General features: G+C 46.8%; 2 protein-coding genes across 2 annotated transcripts in view; one reads left to right on the forward strand and one right to left on the reverse strand.

Moving 5' to 3' along the window:
* The window catches only part of LOC132567376 (centrosome-associated protein 350-like), a 78,310-nt gene extending 71,391 nt beyond the window's left edge, over positions 1 to 6,919 (reverse strand). The window contains 3 exon segments of the mRNA XM_060233050.1: positions 5,013 to 5,065; positions 5,067 to 5,076; positions 6,910 to 6,919. Coding sequence (XP_060089033.1) covers positions 5,013 to 5,065; positions 5,067 to 5,076; positions 6,910 to 6,919 — 73 coding nt within the window.
* Positions 6,920 to 8,444: 1,525 nt separating this feature from the next.
* The window catches only part of ABL2 (ABL proto-oncogene 2, non-receptor tyrosine kinase), a 55,407-nt gene continuing 43,843 nt past the window's right edge, over positions 8,445 to 20,008 (forward strand). Inside the window, exon 1 of the mRNA XM_060232498.1 lies at positions 8,445 to 8,905. Coding sequence (XP_060088481.1) covers positions 8,707 to 8,905 — 199 coding nt within the window. The 5' untranslated portion in view covers positions 8,445 to 8,706. The remainder of the gene's footprint in view (positions 8,906 to 20,008) is intronic.

Genomic DNA, 20,008 nt, shown 5'->3' on the forward strand with positions numbered 1-20,008 from the left:
CACCCAATCAGTCCCCCCCCCCACAAAGGTTTTGACTCCTGCCACACACAACTCCCCAGGGAGGGAAGGGTGCACAGCACGGCACTCTGCTCTGGAGGGCCATGCCATGCGGACTTAGCGTGAGGAGGGTTGCACTGGAGGGAACGGCACAGAGAAGGATGTTAGTTAAGTTACAGAAGATGTACTTGGGGAGAGGTGAGCTAAGTTTGGGCTGCCTGCTTAACCACTTGTGCTTCCCATTCCTAACAGGTCTCGCTTCCAGAGCCCCCCATATGGATGGGTAAGTCTGGCTAGGAGTCCCCGCAGCCCCCAGTCCCCAAGACCGTCCAGTGTGGTTGCGGCTTTGGCCGGGGTGCCGACCACCGCACATGTGCATGTGGGGGTGCACCCTGGCCGTCCATCCCGCTGGTGGCCTCCCACCCCATATCTCAGACATCCCCATGCCGGGGCGAAGGGGGTATGACATGTGTCCCGCCTTTCCACAGCCCAGCCAGCGACTCGCCATCTAGTGCAGGTCCTGCCGCTCATGCTGGCCCCCGCCACGGCTGCCGTGATTGCTGACTCGCATGCGATTTAGCTGGCCTGTTATGCAGGACATCTGGAATTGTGTGGGATGGCTCCACTGGAGGCAGACGAGCCGCTTGCCCTGCTCCCTGCAGGCTCGCCCAGGGGTGGAGTCCTATGCCTGCAGCCGGCAAGGCTCCCCCCGTCTTTCTGTCTTTCAGGTGTGTGCGCTGCACTCCAGCCTCTGCAGTCGCCAGAGCACAGCCGGCTGGTCCCATCGGCCCCGCAGCTGTTGGTGCGTCCTGCGGCAAAGGCATTTCGAACTGCGGAAGCCAGGAACCTCCACATGTGAGCTTGCTCTCCCTGCTTGCAGATCAAAACTTAGCCCAGCATGCCCATCTCGTCTTCTGTGTCTTTCACTTTTTCCACCTCGCCCCAGCTGTATCCCCTGCGCACTCTGCTCGTGGCCGTCCCAAGGGCATGACTCTGTGGCTGGGGGGGACTCTCGGGGCACCCACTTAGTGCAATTGTGTGGGAGATGCAGTGGACAATAGTGGTGAAGGGCGGGGGCTAATAGGCGGCGAGGCAGACACTTGTCCGGGGCTGCACCATGTGTCCACGCCATCTGGGTCTGTGATGCAGCTGATAGGGGGGCTGAGTTCAGGGTGGGTGCCCACAGAAAAGGGGGGGCGGCCCAGGGAGTTGACTTGGCCGACCAAAAATAATGGCTGGATGGCAGGCTCAATAAAGAGGGAAGCTGGCCATGTGAGCAGTCCTGCTGCAGGGCGGCCTCGAACCCACAGGCCCAGCATTATGAGGCAGGGGAGTAGGTTGCAAAGCCCAGCCGCCTCCACTGTGTTCTGAGGCAGCTTACAGCTGCTACATGCCAGGGGCAGGGTTGGTCCTGGCTGAGAGTGTCGGCATGATCGGGCTCCTCCCAGGCCCCTTCAGAGCGGGCTTGGTGGGGTCACGCAGGGGCCACAAGAAGGGGGTGGTGAGGGCCGCTGCGGGGGCTTCTGGATATGCAAATGAGATAAACCTGTGGACTTGAAGGTGCGCCTGCTCAGCCCAGGGAGCATGTGGGGAGGTGTGAGTGGCAGCTATTGTCCCCGTTAGCCACTGTTTGCCGAGGGACGGTTTCAGCTGGGAGCTGAGTCTGTGGCCACTCACACCTCACAGAATACCTGCCCTGGTGCCCTGCCTGACAGTTCCACGGCCACAGCATGCGGGAATCCTGCTGAGGTGCGCCCGGCATTGCACAGGGTTTCCTGGGTCCCCTCCCTATGTTTTTCTACCTTGTCTTTCTTTTTTGTGTCTCCCCCCCAGGACTTCAGCTCTGCCTGCCATTTCGTCGTCTTCCCCATGCCTTTTCGAACAAGTGCATGAATGTTTTTTAGTATATGTGCTGCCGAAGCGAGCACAAGTGCATGAATTTTTGAAGAGATCCCGAGAGTGGTCCCGACATTTCTGGCTTAATAATAGAATGAAGTGCCCAAGAGGCACCAGTATACATGGGAGCGCACGGTGTCCCCCCGTTGGCCCCAGGCATGTGAGCAGCCGCACTCATGGCATGCTCTCGTCCTCGGGATGCCCTGTCCACGTGTCGACTGGCCCATATGTGAGCTCGCACACGCTCCTGATGCAAGTGCTCCCCAAAGTCCTGCTGGGCAGCGGCTCATGCCCCCGCCTCCTTATTCTCCCCCATCGGCGACCCGGGGTCTGGGAGGGGAAGGTCCTGAGGGGCCAGCAGGCATTGATGGGTGGCGATGTTGTGTAGCATGATGCACACAGCGACCAGCTTAGCCACAGGCAGGGGCTGCATGCTGCGTGGGCCCCCGCCATGGGTCCCCATGGTTTGCATGCTCTGGTGCGGGCTGCAGTGGCCGTGCCGCCGCCCCGAGGCACTCCACCACAGCTTCCAGACACCACTGGAGCTGTGAGGGGCCCTACACGAGTGGTGGCGTTGGGCTGTCGAGGCCAACAGATGCCCTGCTGGTGTCCCATGGGAAAGCTGTGAGAGTGACCACTATCAGCCAGCTGTGGTTAACAGCCCCCATATTCCACTGCCCGTGGGAGGAATGGTGGCAGACAGATCAGCATCGACCGAGAGTCACCGCCAACCGAACTGGACTGAGGCAGAGAATGCGCTCCTCTTTGGCTTGGTGGCCGAGAACACCACGGTGGCGCTTGCTGCCACAAGAGCCGGTGGGGAGAACTCCTGTCAGCAGGGTTTCTGGCGTATGGCAGCGGAACGAGTGTCCACTGCGAGCCAGATCCCCCACACAGAGCAGTCCACCCTGAAGCATTGGAACGACTCGTTCAGCCCTGCCAAGAAGCAAGTCCGGCATCTCATCGCTGAGGGCTCGACCTATGAGGAGGAGGTGGCCCAGGCCCTGACCGGTTCTGAGGCGATCATGGGACCCCTCATCCGCCCAGTGGCTGTAGCTGGTCACGGCATTAAAATGATCCGCGGTAGGTTGGCACCTTTCCCCCCATCCTCGCCACCGTGGGACTGCCAGATTCTGATGGCAACACTCTTTGCCCCCCCCCCCGGTGGCTCCCAGGAATCGTCGGAGGCTGCTATGAGTTCCACTGTGGACTTGGAGGTGTGAGGCCGCTCTAGCGAGACAGGCAAGGACTGGAGCTGGCCGCCCAGCACCTACGCGATGTGAGGTCGGCAGGTCCCAGTGCCCCCACCGACCCCAGAACGTCCGGACAGCCGTCAGGAGGTGCCTAATCAGGGGGAGGACACATCGAGTGAGGAGGTCATGGATGCCACGGTCCACAGATGATGAGCGGCCTGAGTCCCCTCAAGGTGCGACAATGAGTGCGGGTCGTGGGGCATCCGTGACTGGACGCTCGTGCCAGCATCTGACCCGTTCCGTTCCACAGGTAGCCACACTGTGACACTGGCGGCCAACGTGGAGATCATATGGAAGGCATCCCCACGCAGACGGTCGGCCATAGCTGCCTCCCTCATGCTGCGGACCCTGGTTGTGCCCACATCCCCTCCCCGTGCCCCGGGGGCCGGGAATGCGGGGGAGGCCGGGCACAGCAGACTTGTGTGTGGGGCGGCTCCCCCCCCGGACCCGGCTCCTAACCAGGGGGAGCTGCTGGGGGATCTGGAAGGTGGCAGCGATGCAGAAGGCTGTGCAGGTAGCGGGGAATCGGGACCCAAGGCTCGGGGACCACCAACAGCTCAAAGAATCCACACCACCCTGTTCTCCATGTGGGCAGCCATAGAGTGGGACTGGCTGGAGGGGCACCAGGAATGGCGGGAGGCCATGGCCACGAGCCAACGCTGGATGGTAGGGATGGAGGGGACCGTGTCCACAGCCACTGGTCACCTGTCCAGTCTCCTGGCCATGGCGAGGCAGTCGAAGGAGTGGGGCGCGAGGGTGGAGCGGCTGCTTGCCAATATCGACCAGTCCCTGCTGGCCAGCGGAGGGGCTGCTCCTGCCGCTCCCAAGGCGGTCCCCCCCCCCGTCAAGGTGGGCAGGTAGACGCTGCACATGGGCACCATCTGGGATGACGTCCAAGATGCCGTGCCCGCCCCTGACAGGACCAGCCGTCCCACGGCCAGCCGCCTCTGCCCACCGCGGCTTGAGGTGGCTTTTTGTGAGGGGGCCGGGCGGCAGCCCCTCTGCAGCCCGGCACTTTAATAAACCTTATCCCTGCACATTGCATTGAGTTCTTATTCAAGGGGGATCTGGGGATGGGGGGAGGCGAGTCCTGCACACGGCCACTTCGAAACCACCTCACGCCCCTCACGGGCGGGCACGAGCGCAAGCCACTGCAGAAACTGTCGCTGGCACCTTTGATGCATGGATGCCTGCAGCAAGTGGCCTACTGTGTCCTGGAAGGGGCCCCCCGCAGCATCTGGGACGCCATCCGGCCATGCAGCCCACGGGAGGGACAGACAGGGGCTGGCTTCGCCCCTTTGGTGGGTAGGCTGGTCCATGGAGCTAGCAGTAAATGCTGACGGATGCTTCCCCAAGGATTACACAGCCACACCATGGGGCTGGGTGTGTGTGTGTGAGGGGTGCGGCATGCGGGCAGCCTATCGCTGGGCAGCGCTCTCTCCACCAAATGTCACATGGACTGGCTCCCTGGCTGCCGCCAGCCAATCCCTGGCATCTTTGTGGAAGCACCCCCTCCCGTCTCCGCACTCGCGCCACTCTGGGAGCCCACACTCCAGTGTATTTTACACATCTACAGGTGGAGGCCTGGGCTTGGGCGCGCTGCACTCCTGCGCCCCAAATCCCTTTGGAAGCCAACGAGCGGCGCCATAGATCCGCCAATGCCCCAGTGGCCAGCTGCCATGTATGTCTGGATTGGGCTGCCCAGATCCTTCTTCACAAGTCTTGCGGTCCCATTTGGAACAAGGCACCATACATTCAGTAACTGGGGAAACCCTACAATTAATGTATGTTACAGAGGTTGGGAACTCTAAATACAAGCTGTGTCTTCTATAATGTGTGCACTAGTCCATTTAATACTATGCATACCTTTTTTACTTTTTTTCCTGGTAGTACCTGTAGATGGTTTCTTGGTATCCATAGTCCAACACAGCTATTTGTGTAGGAGCTACTCTTTCAATTTATTTTCTTTGTGCTGCTGCTATGGTTTGTATATGTATGCTGAAAACAATTAGTAAGAAACAAATATTAAAAACCTCTGTTGCATTCATAAGGAGACAGCAGTTAAACCACATCTTTGTAGATTGATTTGTACATAGGGTTACCAGCTCCAGGTTGGGAAATTCCTGGAGATTTTGTGAGTGAAGTCTGGAAAGGGAAAGTTTGAGGAGGGGAGAGACTTCTGTGAGGTATAATGCCACAGAGTGCACTTTCCAAAGCAACAATTTTTTGGCATCTGGAGATCAGTTGTAATCCCAGGAGATCTCCAGCTACTACCTGGAGTTAGGCAACCATATAATGTATGGGGATAGCTCAAAAAATAAAATAAAATAAAACAAGAGTTGGACTTAGAACTCTTATGGTACCCTAGATCCCAATTTTACTTACTCCAAGCTATTAGTATATATATATATCACTTGTGTTTTATATTTTCAACCTGTCTTGTTTTTCCTTTTTTCTTGGTTCAACTGGAAGTCCTTTAAAGAACATGAACCCATGTATTTAACAAAGTCCATGGAATTAACAGCCTAGTAAACCCACAGAACATAGATCAGGGGTGTTTAACTCATTTGTTATGAGGGCCAGATCTGACATAAATGAGACCTTGTTGGGCCGGGCCATGTGTGTCATAAAATGTAATGTCAAGTAGCAGAGACAAACTTTATAAAGGGCACAAACACAGATTTTTTTAAAAAAAGAACTTAAAATAAAACATGCTTAAAATATTAGCACTTATTTGTCTTAAGAGTGCTTTCTTTGTATCTCTCCCATGGGATCCAGGGAACTGGGTAAAGGAAGCTCTGGCTCTTCCTTCCTTCCCCAGGAGGGGGAGGAGCCTCAGCCAGTAGAAGGAAGAAAGGTTTGACTCAGTAGCTCTGCTGTGTGATTGAGAGTCTGACAAAGCAAGCTCTTCCTTCCCCCCTTCCTCCCCAAGGGAGGAGCCTCAGCCAATGGAGAAAACAAAGGCTTTGCTCTGTAGCTCCTGTGTGATTGAGCAAGCCTGGCAAAGCTAGCTGTGATGCAGAAGGAAGCAAGAGAGCGGGACAAGGAAACGGATGACAGCCAGTTGCTCGGGGGCCTAATAGGAGCCCTCTGGGGGCCTGATTCGGCCCCCGGGCTGCATGTTTGACACCCCTGCTATAGATTAAAAGACATGTATAAGCACACTTTATAAACATTATGCTTTAAGAAGCATGAGGCAGTGTGCGTTGTTCTCTTCTATTCCACACCCTGAGAACAGAGGTAAGTTAGGTTGAAAGAGAATGATTGGCCTATGGCCTCCCGGACTTGAAGCTGGGCAGATGGCCACCATCCCATTCACTAATTTAATTGTTGAATAAATTCAGGTGGGTAGCTGTTTTGCTCTGAAGCAACAGAACAAAGTTTGAGTTCAACAAAGTTTAATTCTGGGTATAAACTTTATTGTGCATGCACACTTGTTCAGATACATAAATAAATAAATAAATATTATTAATCTTTAAGGTGCAACTTTTATTATGCTACAATATATAAACACAGGTATCCCGGTGAAATTCTCATGATTTCAGTAATCTTTACAAGAACTGTACAAGGTTGGCCAGTGTTGTTATCCCCATGATTCAGAAAGAAGGTTGATTTGAACTCTGGACCTCTCATCACAGTTTCTAAACTACGGTATCTGTAACACTGTGAACACTATTAACTGTGAATAAAACTCTGTTGGTCTTAAACATGCTGCTGGACTCAAACATTGTTCTGCTGCTTCAGACCAACACGGCTACCCCACCAGAATCCATCTTCACTCTGAACATAGTCATACATATATGAAATTGAAAAGGGAAGGAGGATTTACTTTGGGTCAGTGGAACTGAAACATTCAGATGTCAGGACAACAGAGAGTAATGCTAACAGACTATGGGAAAGTCTCAAGGGGCTGGTTCTACCATGGATGTGCTCGACTCATTTATTCAGTTTTCTTTTTTTTTTGGAAAGCATGGCTCTAGCTTTTTTAATAATGGAGATAAATTTAAAAATATGCAGGCACATTCTCGTCAGTTATTAACTTAAGAGGTAAGTTGCTCACACTTGCCAGTGTTCTGGCAAGTGTAAATAGGACAACTCAATAATATGGGATTTGTGACTAATATTTGCTGGACTGTATGCTAAATGTTCAGTTCCCACTTCCCAGAAGTGCCCATTGTTTGTAATGCAATCACGGTGAAATGAGTAGTTATTTGTTGAAATTTTAACTGGAATACTGAGGCACAGCTTGCTTTAATCAATATTACAGATTTAGGAAGCTGCATAGAAATATTAAGATGTGAGAGAACAGTTTGTCACCTGGGATTAAGCGTTCCTCTCAAAAATGTCCATCTCCTTGTTGTGTAATGCATGCAGGGGTTAAGCTTGCAAAGGTCTACTCAGTAGTAAGCACCATTTTGTTTAATCAGGCTTCCTCTCAGAAAACTGTCTGTAGAATCCCACCTTCTTCAATGAAGCTTCAAATAAGCCTTAAAAGGAAATCTGGACAGCAGCAGCAGCAAGCTACCTGCTGTTTCATTTTTCAAAACCCTGCATGCCTACACAAACAGAAGCAGCTTAATCTTTGTTTTAGGTTTGCATTATTATTAAAGGCTTTTAAAGTCCTACATAAAAGACCCTTTTTAAACAAAGGAGAGCATCATTTTAAAAAAAGGTTTCCTTTTAAGAGTTCACAATCTCTACACCTAAGGGAACATATATTAACAACCATTTCAAATGATTATTAAACCCTCTAATTCTGAGGGAATACTTTTAGTAATAAATAAGTGTATTTTTTTTTATTCTACAGAGGCGTAAATATTTACGATTGCTACCACTAAAAATAATATAATTAAATTTGATTTTCTCTGACATCAGAGTGTATATTCATAGTAACTAACATATTGGGGTTTAAAAAAAAATTCTACCTCTGAGTGTTTTATTTTTTTTAAACCTTACATCTGAGTAGACATTTACTGTTCATAATAGCAATTAAATGTTTCCTACAGTACATCTGAGTGAATAATCACCACACCAGCATTTATTGGGAGGTTTGATCCTACGCGTGATTGAAGATTTCTTATTAATAATAAGACCCACTGGCTGTTTTATACAGGACAGCCCACCCTTGAAAAGATGTTTTAACTGCTGTAGACGGTACTTACTTCGCAAATTGAAAAAATAGATCCCCCCCCCTCCCTTCATAGACGCCTCACAGCGGGGGGAGGGGAGCCAGCTCGCTACAGGGGCGGGGCCAGGGTGGGCGGAGGAGCAACGGCCGCCTTGGGAGGACCGGAGGTGGGCGAGAGGAGCCGCTCTGTCCCCTGCCCGGAGCTTTGTGGTTAAAATGGCGGGGACTGAGGGGGCGAGCCCGTGAGGGCCTGGCCGGAGCGGTGCGGCGGCGGCGGCGTAGGCGGTGGCAGAAGGAGGCAGGGCAGCCCTGTGGGGAGCCGGGCTTCGTCGGGCGCGGCGCGACAAGCGGCGGACGCGGCGGCATGTGAGCGAGAAGGAAAGCAGGAGGCCGGGGGCGCTGGCGGGGGCCCGGGACGGGAGGAGACCGGGGATGGGCCAGCAGGTGGGCCGTGTCGGAGAGCCGGGCGCCGCCGCGCCCCAGCAGCCGCCGCCTCAGCAGCAGCAGCCGCCTCCTTCCCAGCCGAGAGGGCTTCGTGGGAGCAGCAGCGCAGCCAGGCCCGCCGGCCGGAGGCGAGAGGCGGCAGCCCCCCGGGGCGCCGAGAGCGGCTTCAATATCTTCACCCAGCACGGTAAGCGGGGAGGCGGACTGAAGGAGGGGGGGAGGAAGAGGGAGGCAGGGAGAGAAAGCTGTGGGCAGGATGGTAGGGGAAGGAAGGGAGGGAGGAAGACTGCTTGGAGTGGGCTGCCGCCGGTATTGGAAGCAAATGGGTGTGGCAGCCAAGCGGAGGCTGTAATGGAAGTGGGGAGGCGTCCTCCTGCTCCTCTGAAATGGTACCCCTGGAAAAGGTGGAGGGAGACAGTCGCCATCCGCGCTTGGGAGAACAGGAATGGCTCTGCTGGATTGTACAAAGGTCCATCCGGATCTGTATCCCATTTTTTCAACAGTAATTGGGGGTGTGAAGGAGATAAGTGTTTACCGTGTGCCTTTCTTTGTACACAATCTCGTTTTTCCTCCAAGGTGCTTGGTGTCATACCAGGGGTGTGATATATAAATGGTTATCTCTGATTTTTTGTCCTTCAGCAAGCCTGTGTGGCAGGTTAAACAATGACTTGCTGAGGCTACGCCGAGTTTCGTGGCAGAGTGAGGATTTGGTCTGTCTGGTTTTCATTCAGCAGTCTTAATAGCTACAGTGTACTAAGAAGATGATGATATTGGATTTATATCCCGCCCTATACGCTGAATCTCAGAATGGTCTTAATCTCCTTTACTTATTCCCCCGGCCGCAGCAGACACCTTGTGAGGTAGGTGGGGCTGAGAGAGCTCTTACAGCAGCTGCCCTTTCAAGGACAACTCTACGACAGTTGTGGCTGACCCGAGGGCATTCCAGCAGGTGGAGTGGGGAATCAAACCCAGTTCTCTCAGATAAGAGTCCTCACACTTTTCACCAAATTGAGTATACAGACTCCTCTTCCTAGATCAGTCCAATTTAATGGGGGAGGGGATTCCTCCCTACTATTCTATAGCTCACAGAGGCATGCATTGTTTTCCTTTTTCCCCTCCCAGTCACTCTGCAAGGCAGAATAGGCTGACAGAATGTTTGGCTTGAGATAGCCCTGTGAGCTTCAGTGGCCTGAATGGGTACTTGAACCTGGGTCTAGTCTTGACAGTCTTAACTGCTCTGCCGCAAGGGCTCTCCCATCTAATCCAGTATTGCCTCTGGAAGAGTACATAAGCAAGGCATGAAGATAACAGATTGCCTCTTTGACAGTCCTAAGCATCTGACACTCGCAGGTGTACTGTTCCTGGGCTTGGAGTTACAGTTTAACTGTTGTGGCTGATAACTGTCAAACTAAAGGTTAAGTCATCTTGAAGCAGTGGCCCTCATTGCATTACTTCCGATTGCTATTTACTTCAGATTAATATCTACTTAAGTGATTACAACATACTTTTGGCCACAAATGAGCTCTGGTTCTTGGAAATGTCAAAGGCCTCTTGGGCTGTTTATTTTTTTTGCTTTGAATATATAAATACAGCTGCTGATCTAGAATTCTGACATGAGGCTGTTTCTTTGGAAACACCTTATCTGTGACTGACGTGCTGTTTCTTACACACTCGGTAACCATTTCTATAAGCAACTGAATGGGCTTGTGTACTACAATGTCAGATTGCAAAAATGTTTTTAAAATATGCAGTTTTCTTTACATTCTTTAGATTTCTTTTCCCCAAGGAGGATAGAAAACAGAAGATAGCCGTATATGTTACACAGTCTCCTTGGAGGAAAGAAACAAAGAATGTAAAGAAAGTCATACATTTTAAGAATCTTTGTAGCAATTTGACATTTTAGTGCAAATTGTAATGTTTTTAAAATGTATTTAAATATATCCAAGTGTAGACTTCAGACTCTTGTGCTATGTTTCCTCTCTCACCTTTGTACACATATACACATATCCCTGCTGCAGCATGAAGTGATGTCTCTGCTCATCTTCCTCCTATGCTTTCCTAGCTCTGTTATGGTCTGTTGATGTGTCTTGCCTCTTGTCCTGGGGAGGAGCCATGGCTCAGTGGTAGAGCTTCTGCTTCGCATGCAGAAAAATCCTAGGCTCAGTCCTTGGCATCGCCCATTAAAACAGTCAGGCTGAAAGGTATCACCCTGAGACCTTGGAGATCCATTGCCAGTCTGTTTAGACAACACTGACCTTGATAGACCAATGGTCTGATTTAATATAAGGCAGATTTCATGTGGTGTCTGAGTGCTGCTTTATTGGCATGGTAAAGGTTTACCATTGTTGTTTATGCATAAATCTCCACTGAAATAGCACATCAGGCAGTGTAGTTCTTGTCAGTCTTCTTGGATGATGCCCGTTCTAGAACTCCTTCGAGCGCTCTTGTGGCTGTTATTCATCTTTATTCCTCTTTGGCATTCTTAAGAGGCATCAACATGCCAGCTTTGTTCTTCTTAAATCAATGATCTATTGAGCTTTACTGGCAGGACTGAGGGCAGAAGTGAATGCCGTGTGTATGAGAGACAGTGGCATCTCTTGGGGAGAGTGTCAGCATCTCTAGCTGGGAGATTTTGGGTAGGTCTATAAGAAATGCAGTGCTATTTGGAAAAAATCAAAAAGCTTTATCAGCTTCTTCTGTCAGTATTTTTTAAATGATCTCCTAATAGGTCTCTTTGCAGCAGTATGTTGACAACTCAGCAAAATTGCCTCCCAAAATCAGACACAGTTTCTCCTTCATTGCTATTGGGAGGCAGTCCACTGTCATTTATGGTTTTCATAGAAAGCTCAACCAGGCTGGGGGGAGTGTAGGCTAACAGGAAATATCTGATGATAGTGAACTGTGTAATTATCCCTAGGGTGATGACTAGTGCTGTAGAAAGGTATGGCAAATTTCTTGCATTACAGTAGCAGTTTGAAAACCTCCACTCAAGGAACCTATTACATTTTTTTAGGGGATTCCCTGAATTTATATGGAATGCTAGGCTAACCCCATTAGCTCTGCTCTTCGTGCATGAAATGAGAACATACCCAGAAATATTAAAAACTTGTGATCATGGCTGTGGATTAGAGGGGAAGGTGAGAATTGATGGGAAAGGTTTAGGGACACTTGCTCACTATGACTGATCTTTTCATTGAAGAAACCTTTTATAAACTTTTGAGCATCTCTAGAATTCCCTGTAATGTAATTTTGAATATTACTGAGTGAATTCCCTAGATAATTATGAATATTACTGGGTGAGAGGGATGTAGGAGACCCTGGATTTGAAATAATGTAGGTGCACAGCTTATCAAGGACTTTATTGGTATTCTCTTTTTCCTCTGGGATTTGCTACCTTTTGTTGCTGTGTATGTAAAAAGGATGTATTCTCAACATATCTTATTATTGGGGATAAGTCTGAAATATTTATCTAAAGTTCACATCCTGAAGGCTGTGGGAAGATAAAAACTTAAACACTTACGGTAGTTGCACAGTTCTGATAATTTGGTCACATCATCTCTTGTTTAATTTGTTCCCCTAAAGCTGGCTTAAACAGGTCTTGTTGGACAAATTCTGTTCTTGAGCAGAAGGCAGAAGTAATCACTAAGAGTATTTCTTTGCATCTTGCTGCCTGGGATTGGTGTAAAGATGTCACTAAGAGGGTTGCATTAATCTGGTTTTGTAGGCTGTGAATAATTAGTCTTTAATGAAGTATACACTTAATTGTGTTTTCCCTTAGCCTTAATGTACGGTAATTTAGCCAGATAAGACTTCCCTCAGTCTGCCCTTATATGTACTTAGTTTTAACATGTCACACAGAGATAGCTACTGTTGCTGCTACATATAGGTCAAGATACCATCCTTGAGGCAGCAACTAAGCGTTTGCTTTATGTTTAGTAAAGCCTAACAGCCTAAGCTTGCTTTAAAAGGGAAACCTGAAAGTTATCAAAGGGTGGAGAAGTTCTAAGACGACCTGTCAGAAGTGGAGGTTTTTACAGGATCTCAGGATAGCAACTGCTTTTGTCTCTTGGTCTTTGTATGTAATCCTTTCTGAGTTGTTAACACAGTGAAGTGAAAGCCAGTTAAATATAAGTATTGGAGCACCAGGATAATAAGGTACCTCCCCCTTCGTTCCTCCCAGGTGAATGAGATCCCCCTCACATGTTACATTTTAGAGTGTACACCTAGAAAAATGGAGAATGAATGTGACAAGCAAAGTGGGGGGGTGTAGTGGGATGGAATCAGCAAAAAATCATCCTGAAGTCTTCCGACTAAAGGCCGCTTCCATCAGCATAAAATATTCTTAGAATACAAGCTATTATATTTACATCTGCAGAAGTAAGTTATAACATCACCTCAGGGAAATTCTGGCTCTGCTGGAATTGGCCCTTCAACCTGGTTCATCTCGACTAAAGCTAATGCCCTAGAGGTTAGAACTAGAATTTGGAAGGGAACATATAGTAACAAATACTGTACACGCAGTGCTTTTACATTTAAACATTTTTAATTTTGCCAGGCAGGAATCCAAGCTTTGAATGCATTTTGAGAACCAGAAAATCATATAACCTGGCAAGAGAATTCCACATCCCGCCCCCTACTTGCTTTCCTGAACCACTTCCCTTCTTTTTGTTGCTCCTCTCTTACTGGTGTTCACACTGCTTCTTTGACTTCACGTATCTTGTTCTGCTCCTCCCAAGAGGATTCTTATTTTAGATTGCAGTACACATTCATACACCCACATTTTCTTTTTAAGATGGAACCTTCTGAAGAGCGTTTTTGTCTTTTCCACTTGGTGCAAGCAATTGAAGGCAAAACCTTTTTTAATTCCCTGGGCAATCCAGTGATGAGCTTAGAACAACTAGAAGGCCCTTTGCTCTGGTGATAAACTTGTTTAATGGCTTTTCATCCCTGTCCCAGGCCACTGTAGAAAGGGAGAAAGAATCAAGGCCAGGGCTGTGGATGACTGAATCTGAAATTAGAGGTGAGGAATTATGAAGTTTTCAACTCAGGCTTTTTAAAGTTAATGATGTGACCTGGAGAAGGTGCAGCCAACAGGGTGCAGTTCTGTTGGCCATACAAAGGAGGAAGCCAGATTCCTAATTTGATAGTAGGCCTTATCAGAAGCTTTTTTGTGCCTTCCAGTTGTTTATATATTTTTTTACAAAAAGTTTAAATGTTCATATTGCACTCTTCTGTTCCCTTCTGCACCTGAAGAGGGCTTTGAGGCCTAAGCTCACTAGGCTAGGTCAGGTTACTTAGGTTCCTTACCTTAGGCAGGGCCGGTTAGTTGTAATTAACAGATCCCATTCTCTGTTCTTGAGGTTCTCACTTCAAGCAGTACTGACTCTGGATGAGTTTTGAGCTAAGTGTCTGCCCTCAAAAGGAATTTTCACTGACATGATTATCTGCTACTTAACACTACAATTTTTGTTGTTGCTGTCAAGTCACAGCTGACTTAGGTTTTTCAAGGCAAGAGACATTTAGAGGTGGTTTGCCATTGCCTGTCTCTGTGTAGTGATCCTGGTATTCCTTGGTGGTCTCTCTTCCAAATACTAGCCGGGACCAACCCTGCTTAACTTCTGAGATTGACAAGACTGGGCTAGCTTGGCCTATCCAGGTCAGGACTATTCATTATATCTGCTAACCTTCTTCTGTCATGGAACTCAAAGCGGCAGACTTGGAGCTCCCAACTAGGTGCTTAACAGTTCTCCTTAGTTTCAGAAAAATTGCTGTATCATGTGCTTTGTAGAATGTAGCCTTGGACCTTACCCTCCCTTTAATGTTGATAAATCTTCATGCTATTGATAAGCTGCTATTTGGGTGAAAACTAGGGATGGGCGCGAATCGAAGCACGAATTCTGATTCGTGCCTAAAATAGCTGATTGTTGGTTTGTTCAGAATCGGTTTGAGTACTTGCACTAAGCATGATTCGCAAAACAAAATGGCTTTTTTTTGGCAGTTTGTGTGTCGTTATTGGCGAGGGATCCTCCTTGTGCATCGCCATATGCCCAGCATTATGACATCACCCAGAAGTGCTGCTACTGCACCAGGCACATCACCCTGGCAAATATACCTAGTGTAATAGCATCACTTCTGGGTGGCATCATCATGCCAGGCTTTTCTGCAGCGCACCAGTGCTTTCTAGCCCTCCTGAACCAAAAGAAACAACGAACCACAGTTCATTCAGAAAATTAAAAAAAAATCAACTGAGCCACCAAATTGGGCAAACCAACAAACCACCATTTTGCATTTCATGCCCATCCCTAGTGAAAACTCGCAGCGTATTAGAAGACAGATAACGTTGGTACAATAGGATGATTTCTCAAACTTGAATCCTTTTAAATAGCAAATGAGGGGGGATGAATTGCTGGACAATTTGTCTTGCTTGGTTTTCTTGAAATGTTGGTGTATAGAGAGTTGTGTATTTCATAGACAACTGAGTACGTGCAAATACTTGAATGTATTACGTACAAAACACACTTGGGTTAGTAGCATTTACTGTTGCTGGGTGGTACATATTTCTGTTATTGTTTCCCCACATGTATAATAAAGATTCTTGCTGTGAAGTGGATACCTCATACTTACACCTCAAATTAGAGGAATGGATAACCTCTAATAATGTTCTTGGGTGGGAGCAAATTGGCTGTAGCACCTGAAAGTTCATTGTTTGATTCTAACCCATGTAGTTGAAAAATACACCTCTCCACCTAGAGGTAAATTGCATGTCACATTTATAGACCTCAAAAGGAGCTTTTGGCACCATACTTAACAGTAGACTGTGGGGAAACTGGAACGTACCTCAGTTGATAAAAGATTGCTGTGGCTAATAAAAACCCTTTTCTCTTCAAATTTTCAGTGGAGAAAATAGAGAGCTCACTGAGTGTTTTTTGCCTGGATAGAGGAGTAAAGCACCATTACTCATCAATCTGCATTTGAATAATCTATCAGTTGCTGGCTTTTCAGCAGAATTCCATCCTCCATACTTATCTTCAAAGGTACTAACCGTACTCCTTTGTGCAGATGACTCTACCCTTACATCCTAGATACAGGTTGGATTGTGAAGTCTGCTTGGCCATTTCTCAAAATACTGCTGATCTGAAGATCATTTATTTAAAATCAAAGGTTATGGTCTTTTCTAAAGCTAAGAAAACTACCTCTGATCTATAAAATTGATGATGTTCAATTAGAAAAAAGGGAAGGAAGGGAAGTACCAGTCGTTTCCGACTCTGGGGTGACGTTGCTTTCACAACATTTTCATGGCAGACTTTTTGCGGGGTGGTTTGCCATTGTCTTCCCCAGTCGTCTATTCCTCCCAGCAAGCTGGGTACTCATTTTACTGACCTCGGAAGGATGGAAGGCTGAGTCAACCTCGAGCCGGCTACTTGAAAACCCAGCTTCCACTGGAGATTGAACTCAGGTTGTGAGCAGAGCTTAGGACTGCAGTACTGCAGCTTTAACACTCTGTGCCATGGGGCTCTATGTTCAATTAGAACAAGTCTCCACATTCCTGTATCTGGGTGTGGTCTTTGAATCTAATCTCAACTGGCAACCCCACTTCAAATTTAGAACACTTTTTCTTCTCCAAGGGAGGCATATACATTCCAGGGGGATTGCATGTATTTAATATAAAAATTATCCCACAGCTCCTATATGGAGCCTCTATATGGATCCTTTGAGTCAGTGAGAATTTAGATTAGCCTCTTCCACTTTTTGTGACACATTACGGGGACTCACGAGATGTGTAGCTAGGGTAACTTTAGGATTAGAATTGGGCCAGGGGTCTATTGAAGCCAGAGCATGGCTCCATGCATTCAAACATAGGTTAAAAGTTATTTTTTCCAACGAAGAAGGATAGCTTACTTTACGAGCTCAGTCAACATCAGTTTTACTCTCACTGGATGCAAGAAACAGATAAGAAATTACCCAGGTTTGGTCTAGCAAATGATGATTTATTGAGACTTGGAAAAAGCAAATCCCTACTAATTACTAAGAAATGATAAACCACTTCAGCTCAGCTATATGTGCCTGGAGAGTGTGTTTCTCCCAGTTCTTCAGCATCCTTCTATCTCCTACCATGCCAGATACTTAACAGTTCCTCATTACTTGCTCACATGTTTGAACACTGCCCCTTTGGTAGTCTTATATGGAAGATACCATAATCTGCTTTGTTCAGATGGGCTTTGTCAATGTGACCTGAAAAAGATTGCCTCCCTATCACACATGATATTGGAATGCCCTCACTATAACTATTACTACAATTTATGGATTCCCCCTAGTTTAACTAAATTTCCTTCTACTGTAACAGCAGATAATGTAGTCCCCTGTTTGTTGGTGGATAGAGATCCAAGGACTGTATTGGCAGTGGCCAGAGATCTCTCCACCTTAAAGAAATAAGCACTCCTCATTCACTGCTCAAGGTCATTGGATCAAAGGAGCTTGAAAGAAAGGAAAGGATTCTTGCTGTGAGTGTTGCAGATTTGAAGGCTTATGAACCACTTTGAAGATGAAATGCATGGCAATTGCTATAATTTGGTACTTAGTACATAACCAAGATAATGAGTCTCCAATGTAGCTGTTTCTACAGAAGCTGCTTTTGGTAATGGGCCTGTTGGGGACTAGCACTTTTGCATACCTTTGGTAGAGGAGGAACAATTCTGTGCCTCTTTCAGAAAGGGAAATTTAGCAGAGCTAGTTTATATGTGAATGTCAAGCAAGCCTGTTTCTCAAGGCCTCCAAAATGGGAGATTGTGGTAAAGTCAACAACTGTAACTACCTATTTTACATTAGAACAAGTAGAGGGAGTGTAAATAGATATACATATGCATACGTGTGTGTGTGTGTGTATGAGGAGTGTTCTGTATCTTCTGAAATACTATATTTCATAAAACCTGAGTTTTGCAGGTTCTATTTACATTGTGGAGGTGTGAAAAGCTCCTGCGGACTTGTGGCTTCTACTGATCAATTGGCTCAGAGTTTATCATTGGGACTCTCATAGAGATATTAAAGGGTCAGATAATATGCTGATATTACTGAAGCCACCCCTAGATGATTGTTAAACCCGTGATGCACATGCCAGGGGCTGTACTGACTTCTTTTTTTGTTTGCTGCATCTTTGGGGCTCAGTGGGTAACTTTAAGGCCAGCTAGATTTCATTAAAATATCAATATATCACACTGAAATCTTCCCAATATATGCTGTTTTAGCCAGTGAAAATAGAATGATCTAATATACTTATAAAATGCTCGGGGTTTTTACAAGTTTTCAGGGAAAGGTTGTCTCTACTGAATTGCTGTAGGAATAGTGGAGGTTCAGGGCAGGCAGGCTTCTTTATTCCCTTAAGTTTCCTTCTGCTGCTGGTCACTGGGTATGGGAATGCAGTTCATGGAAATTCTGTTGATGCCAGCTACTGAGTCTCCATACTCTGATAGAGAAGAAGCAGGGTTGCCTCAACATGTAGCTTCTTACTGTCTGGTAATAGCAGCACTGTTCAGGAAGACAGTAGCTAGGAGGTATTCTCCAGCATTACAAGATTTCACAAAGGTGATTTGCTTACCACTTTGAGAATTTCATATAAGCTAGTTACATTTAAAGTCTTACCCTTCTCTAGTTTACCAAGCATCACTTGGAAAGTTTCTACCAGTCAGAGGAATTTAGCCAGTGCTCTGAGTTCACTGTTCTCCTCCTGTCTGTGGAACTGTGATATCAAGATCAGCTCTCTTCCCCAAAGAATGTGAAACAGGGCTTGTTACTGAAACAGAGTACAAAATAAGTCCAGTGGCAGTTTAATAATTTATTCCAGCACAAGCTTTTGTGAGTCAGATCTTACTTCATCAGATGCATTAGGCTGACACATTTATGTCAGCCAAAAGTAGGAGGAGGGAAAGACATATTACAAAGAGGTTAGCATTTATTTCTGTTAAACTGATGTGAAGAAAATATTACACAATACTATACAGGGACACTTGATTTTGCGCAAGAAAGAACATAGTTATGCTCTAACTTGACTGAAGTTCTAGCTGCTGGTTAATTTTCTGTCACACCTTGTACCCTTCAGGCGTATTTTGTCTGCATTGCTTATTTCCCAACAACTTCACATTTGTGCTCAGTTTCTCCAGTGTTGCTCATTAAGCTACATAAAATCTTTCATCAGTGATCTCTTTCTGTTGTAAATGTGGCCCTTCACCTTTTGGCTAAATGCTTCAAACTGTTAAGAATGCACAAACCCCGAATACTAGATTATGCATAGTTATACATTCTTAAGGGCCAGAATGAGTTGCTGCCTAGCTTGATCTGTTTTATGAACATGATCTCCAATCTCATAATGACGTATCGTTCAAGGACTATTTTTGGTCTCGTTAGTCAGTTTACTGCTCCATGTTTTAGGTCTAAAGTCCTGCATGTCAGATTATTGTAGGAGATATTTTGTTAGATGTTTCCTCATAGTTATGTGGAATCAGGGAGGTAACTATACATAACTCCACCAATCTTCTTTGTGCATATGTTCAAATGGTAACTTGTCAGTTTATTTCATTATGAAATAATGGCAGGTTGTTGACATTTAGCTTAAGTGTCACATGTACCTTTTAGTAGCAAGCAACTCAGTTATTTCCTTGAAGAATGTTAACTTTTATAGCCTAGTTGGTCTTGGCATTTTGTTGTCTTTGGTACCCTGCCATATATGAGATCAGTTTATTTCTACTGTTTTTCCGTAAGGATCTGCAGCGATGTTCCCTTTAAGGTGTTGAATCATGTGAGCAAAAATTCTACTTTGTGAGCAGTATATAATAATATTAAAAATATTATAATAGAACAAAAAGAGACTCGCAGCTTAACTCCATTTTGAAAGAAACAGCCAGCAACCCAGTACATAAGCACTAGAAACTCAAGCTTCCAAAGCCCTTCTGAGTAGAACAATCGTTACCTGTCTGCAGAATGCTGACAAACAGGGTATATGGAAGGCAATCACAAAGGCTGTCTCTAAATCTGACATTGACACAGGTGCCCAGGAAGACATACGCACATCGGACCCAGATTATAAATCAGCCTGGGGAGAATATCATATACAGTGTACTCTGGATTTCGCTGACCAAAGCAAATGTAGCAGTCATCTTCTCTCTTCTGCCTAGGAAAGGCTGCAGCTGACATGTCAGCCGGAACAGGTAAAAGACATTCCTGGCTACAGACACCACGGCCATCCAGGAGCTGCAGTGCCTCCACGTGTATGCTCAAGTCACAGATCTGGTTCTCAGAA

This window comes from Heteronotia binoei, chromosome 2 (assembly GCF_032191835.1).
Source record: "Heteronotia binoei isolate CCM8104 ecotype False Entrance Well chromosome 2, APGP_CSIRO_Hbin_v1, whole genome shotgun sequence".
In the NCBI taxonomy this organism is placed as follows: domain Eukaryota; kingdom Metazoa; phylum Chordata; class Lepidosauria; order Squamata; family Gekkonidae; genus Heteronotia; species Heteronotia binoei.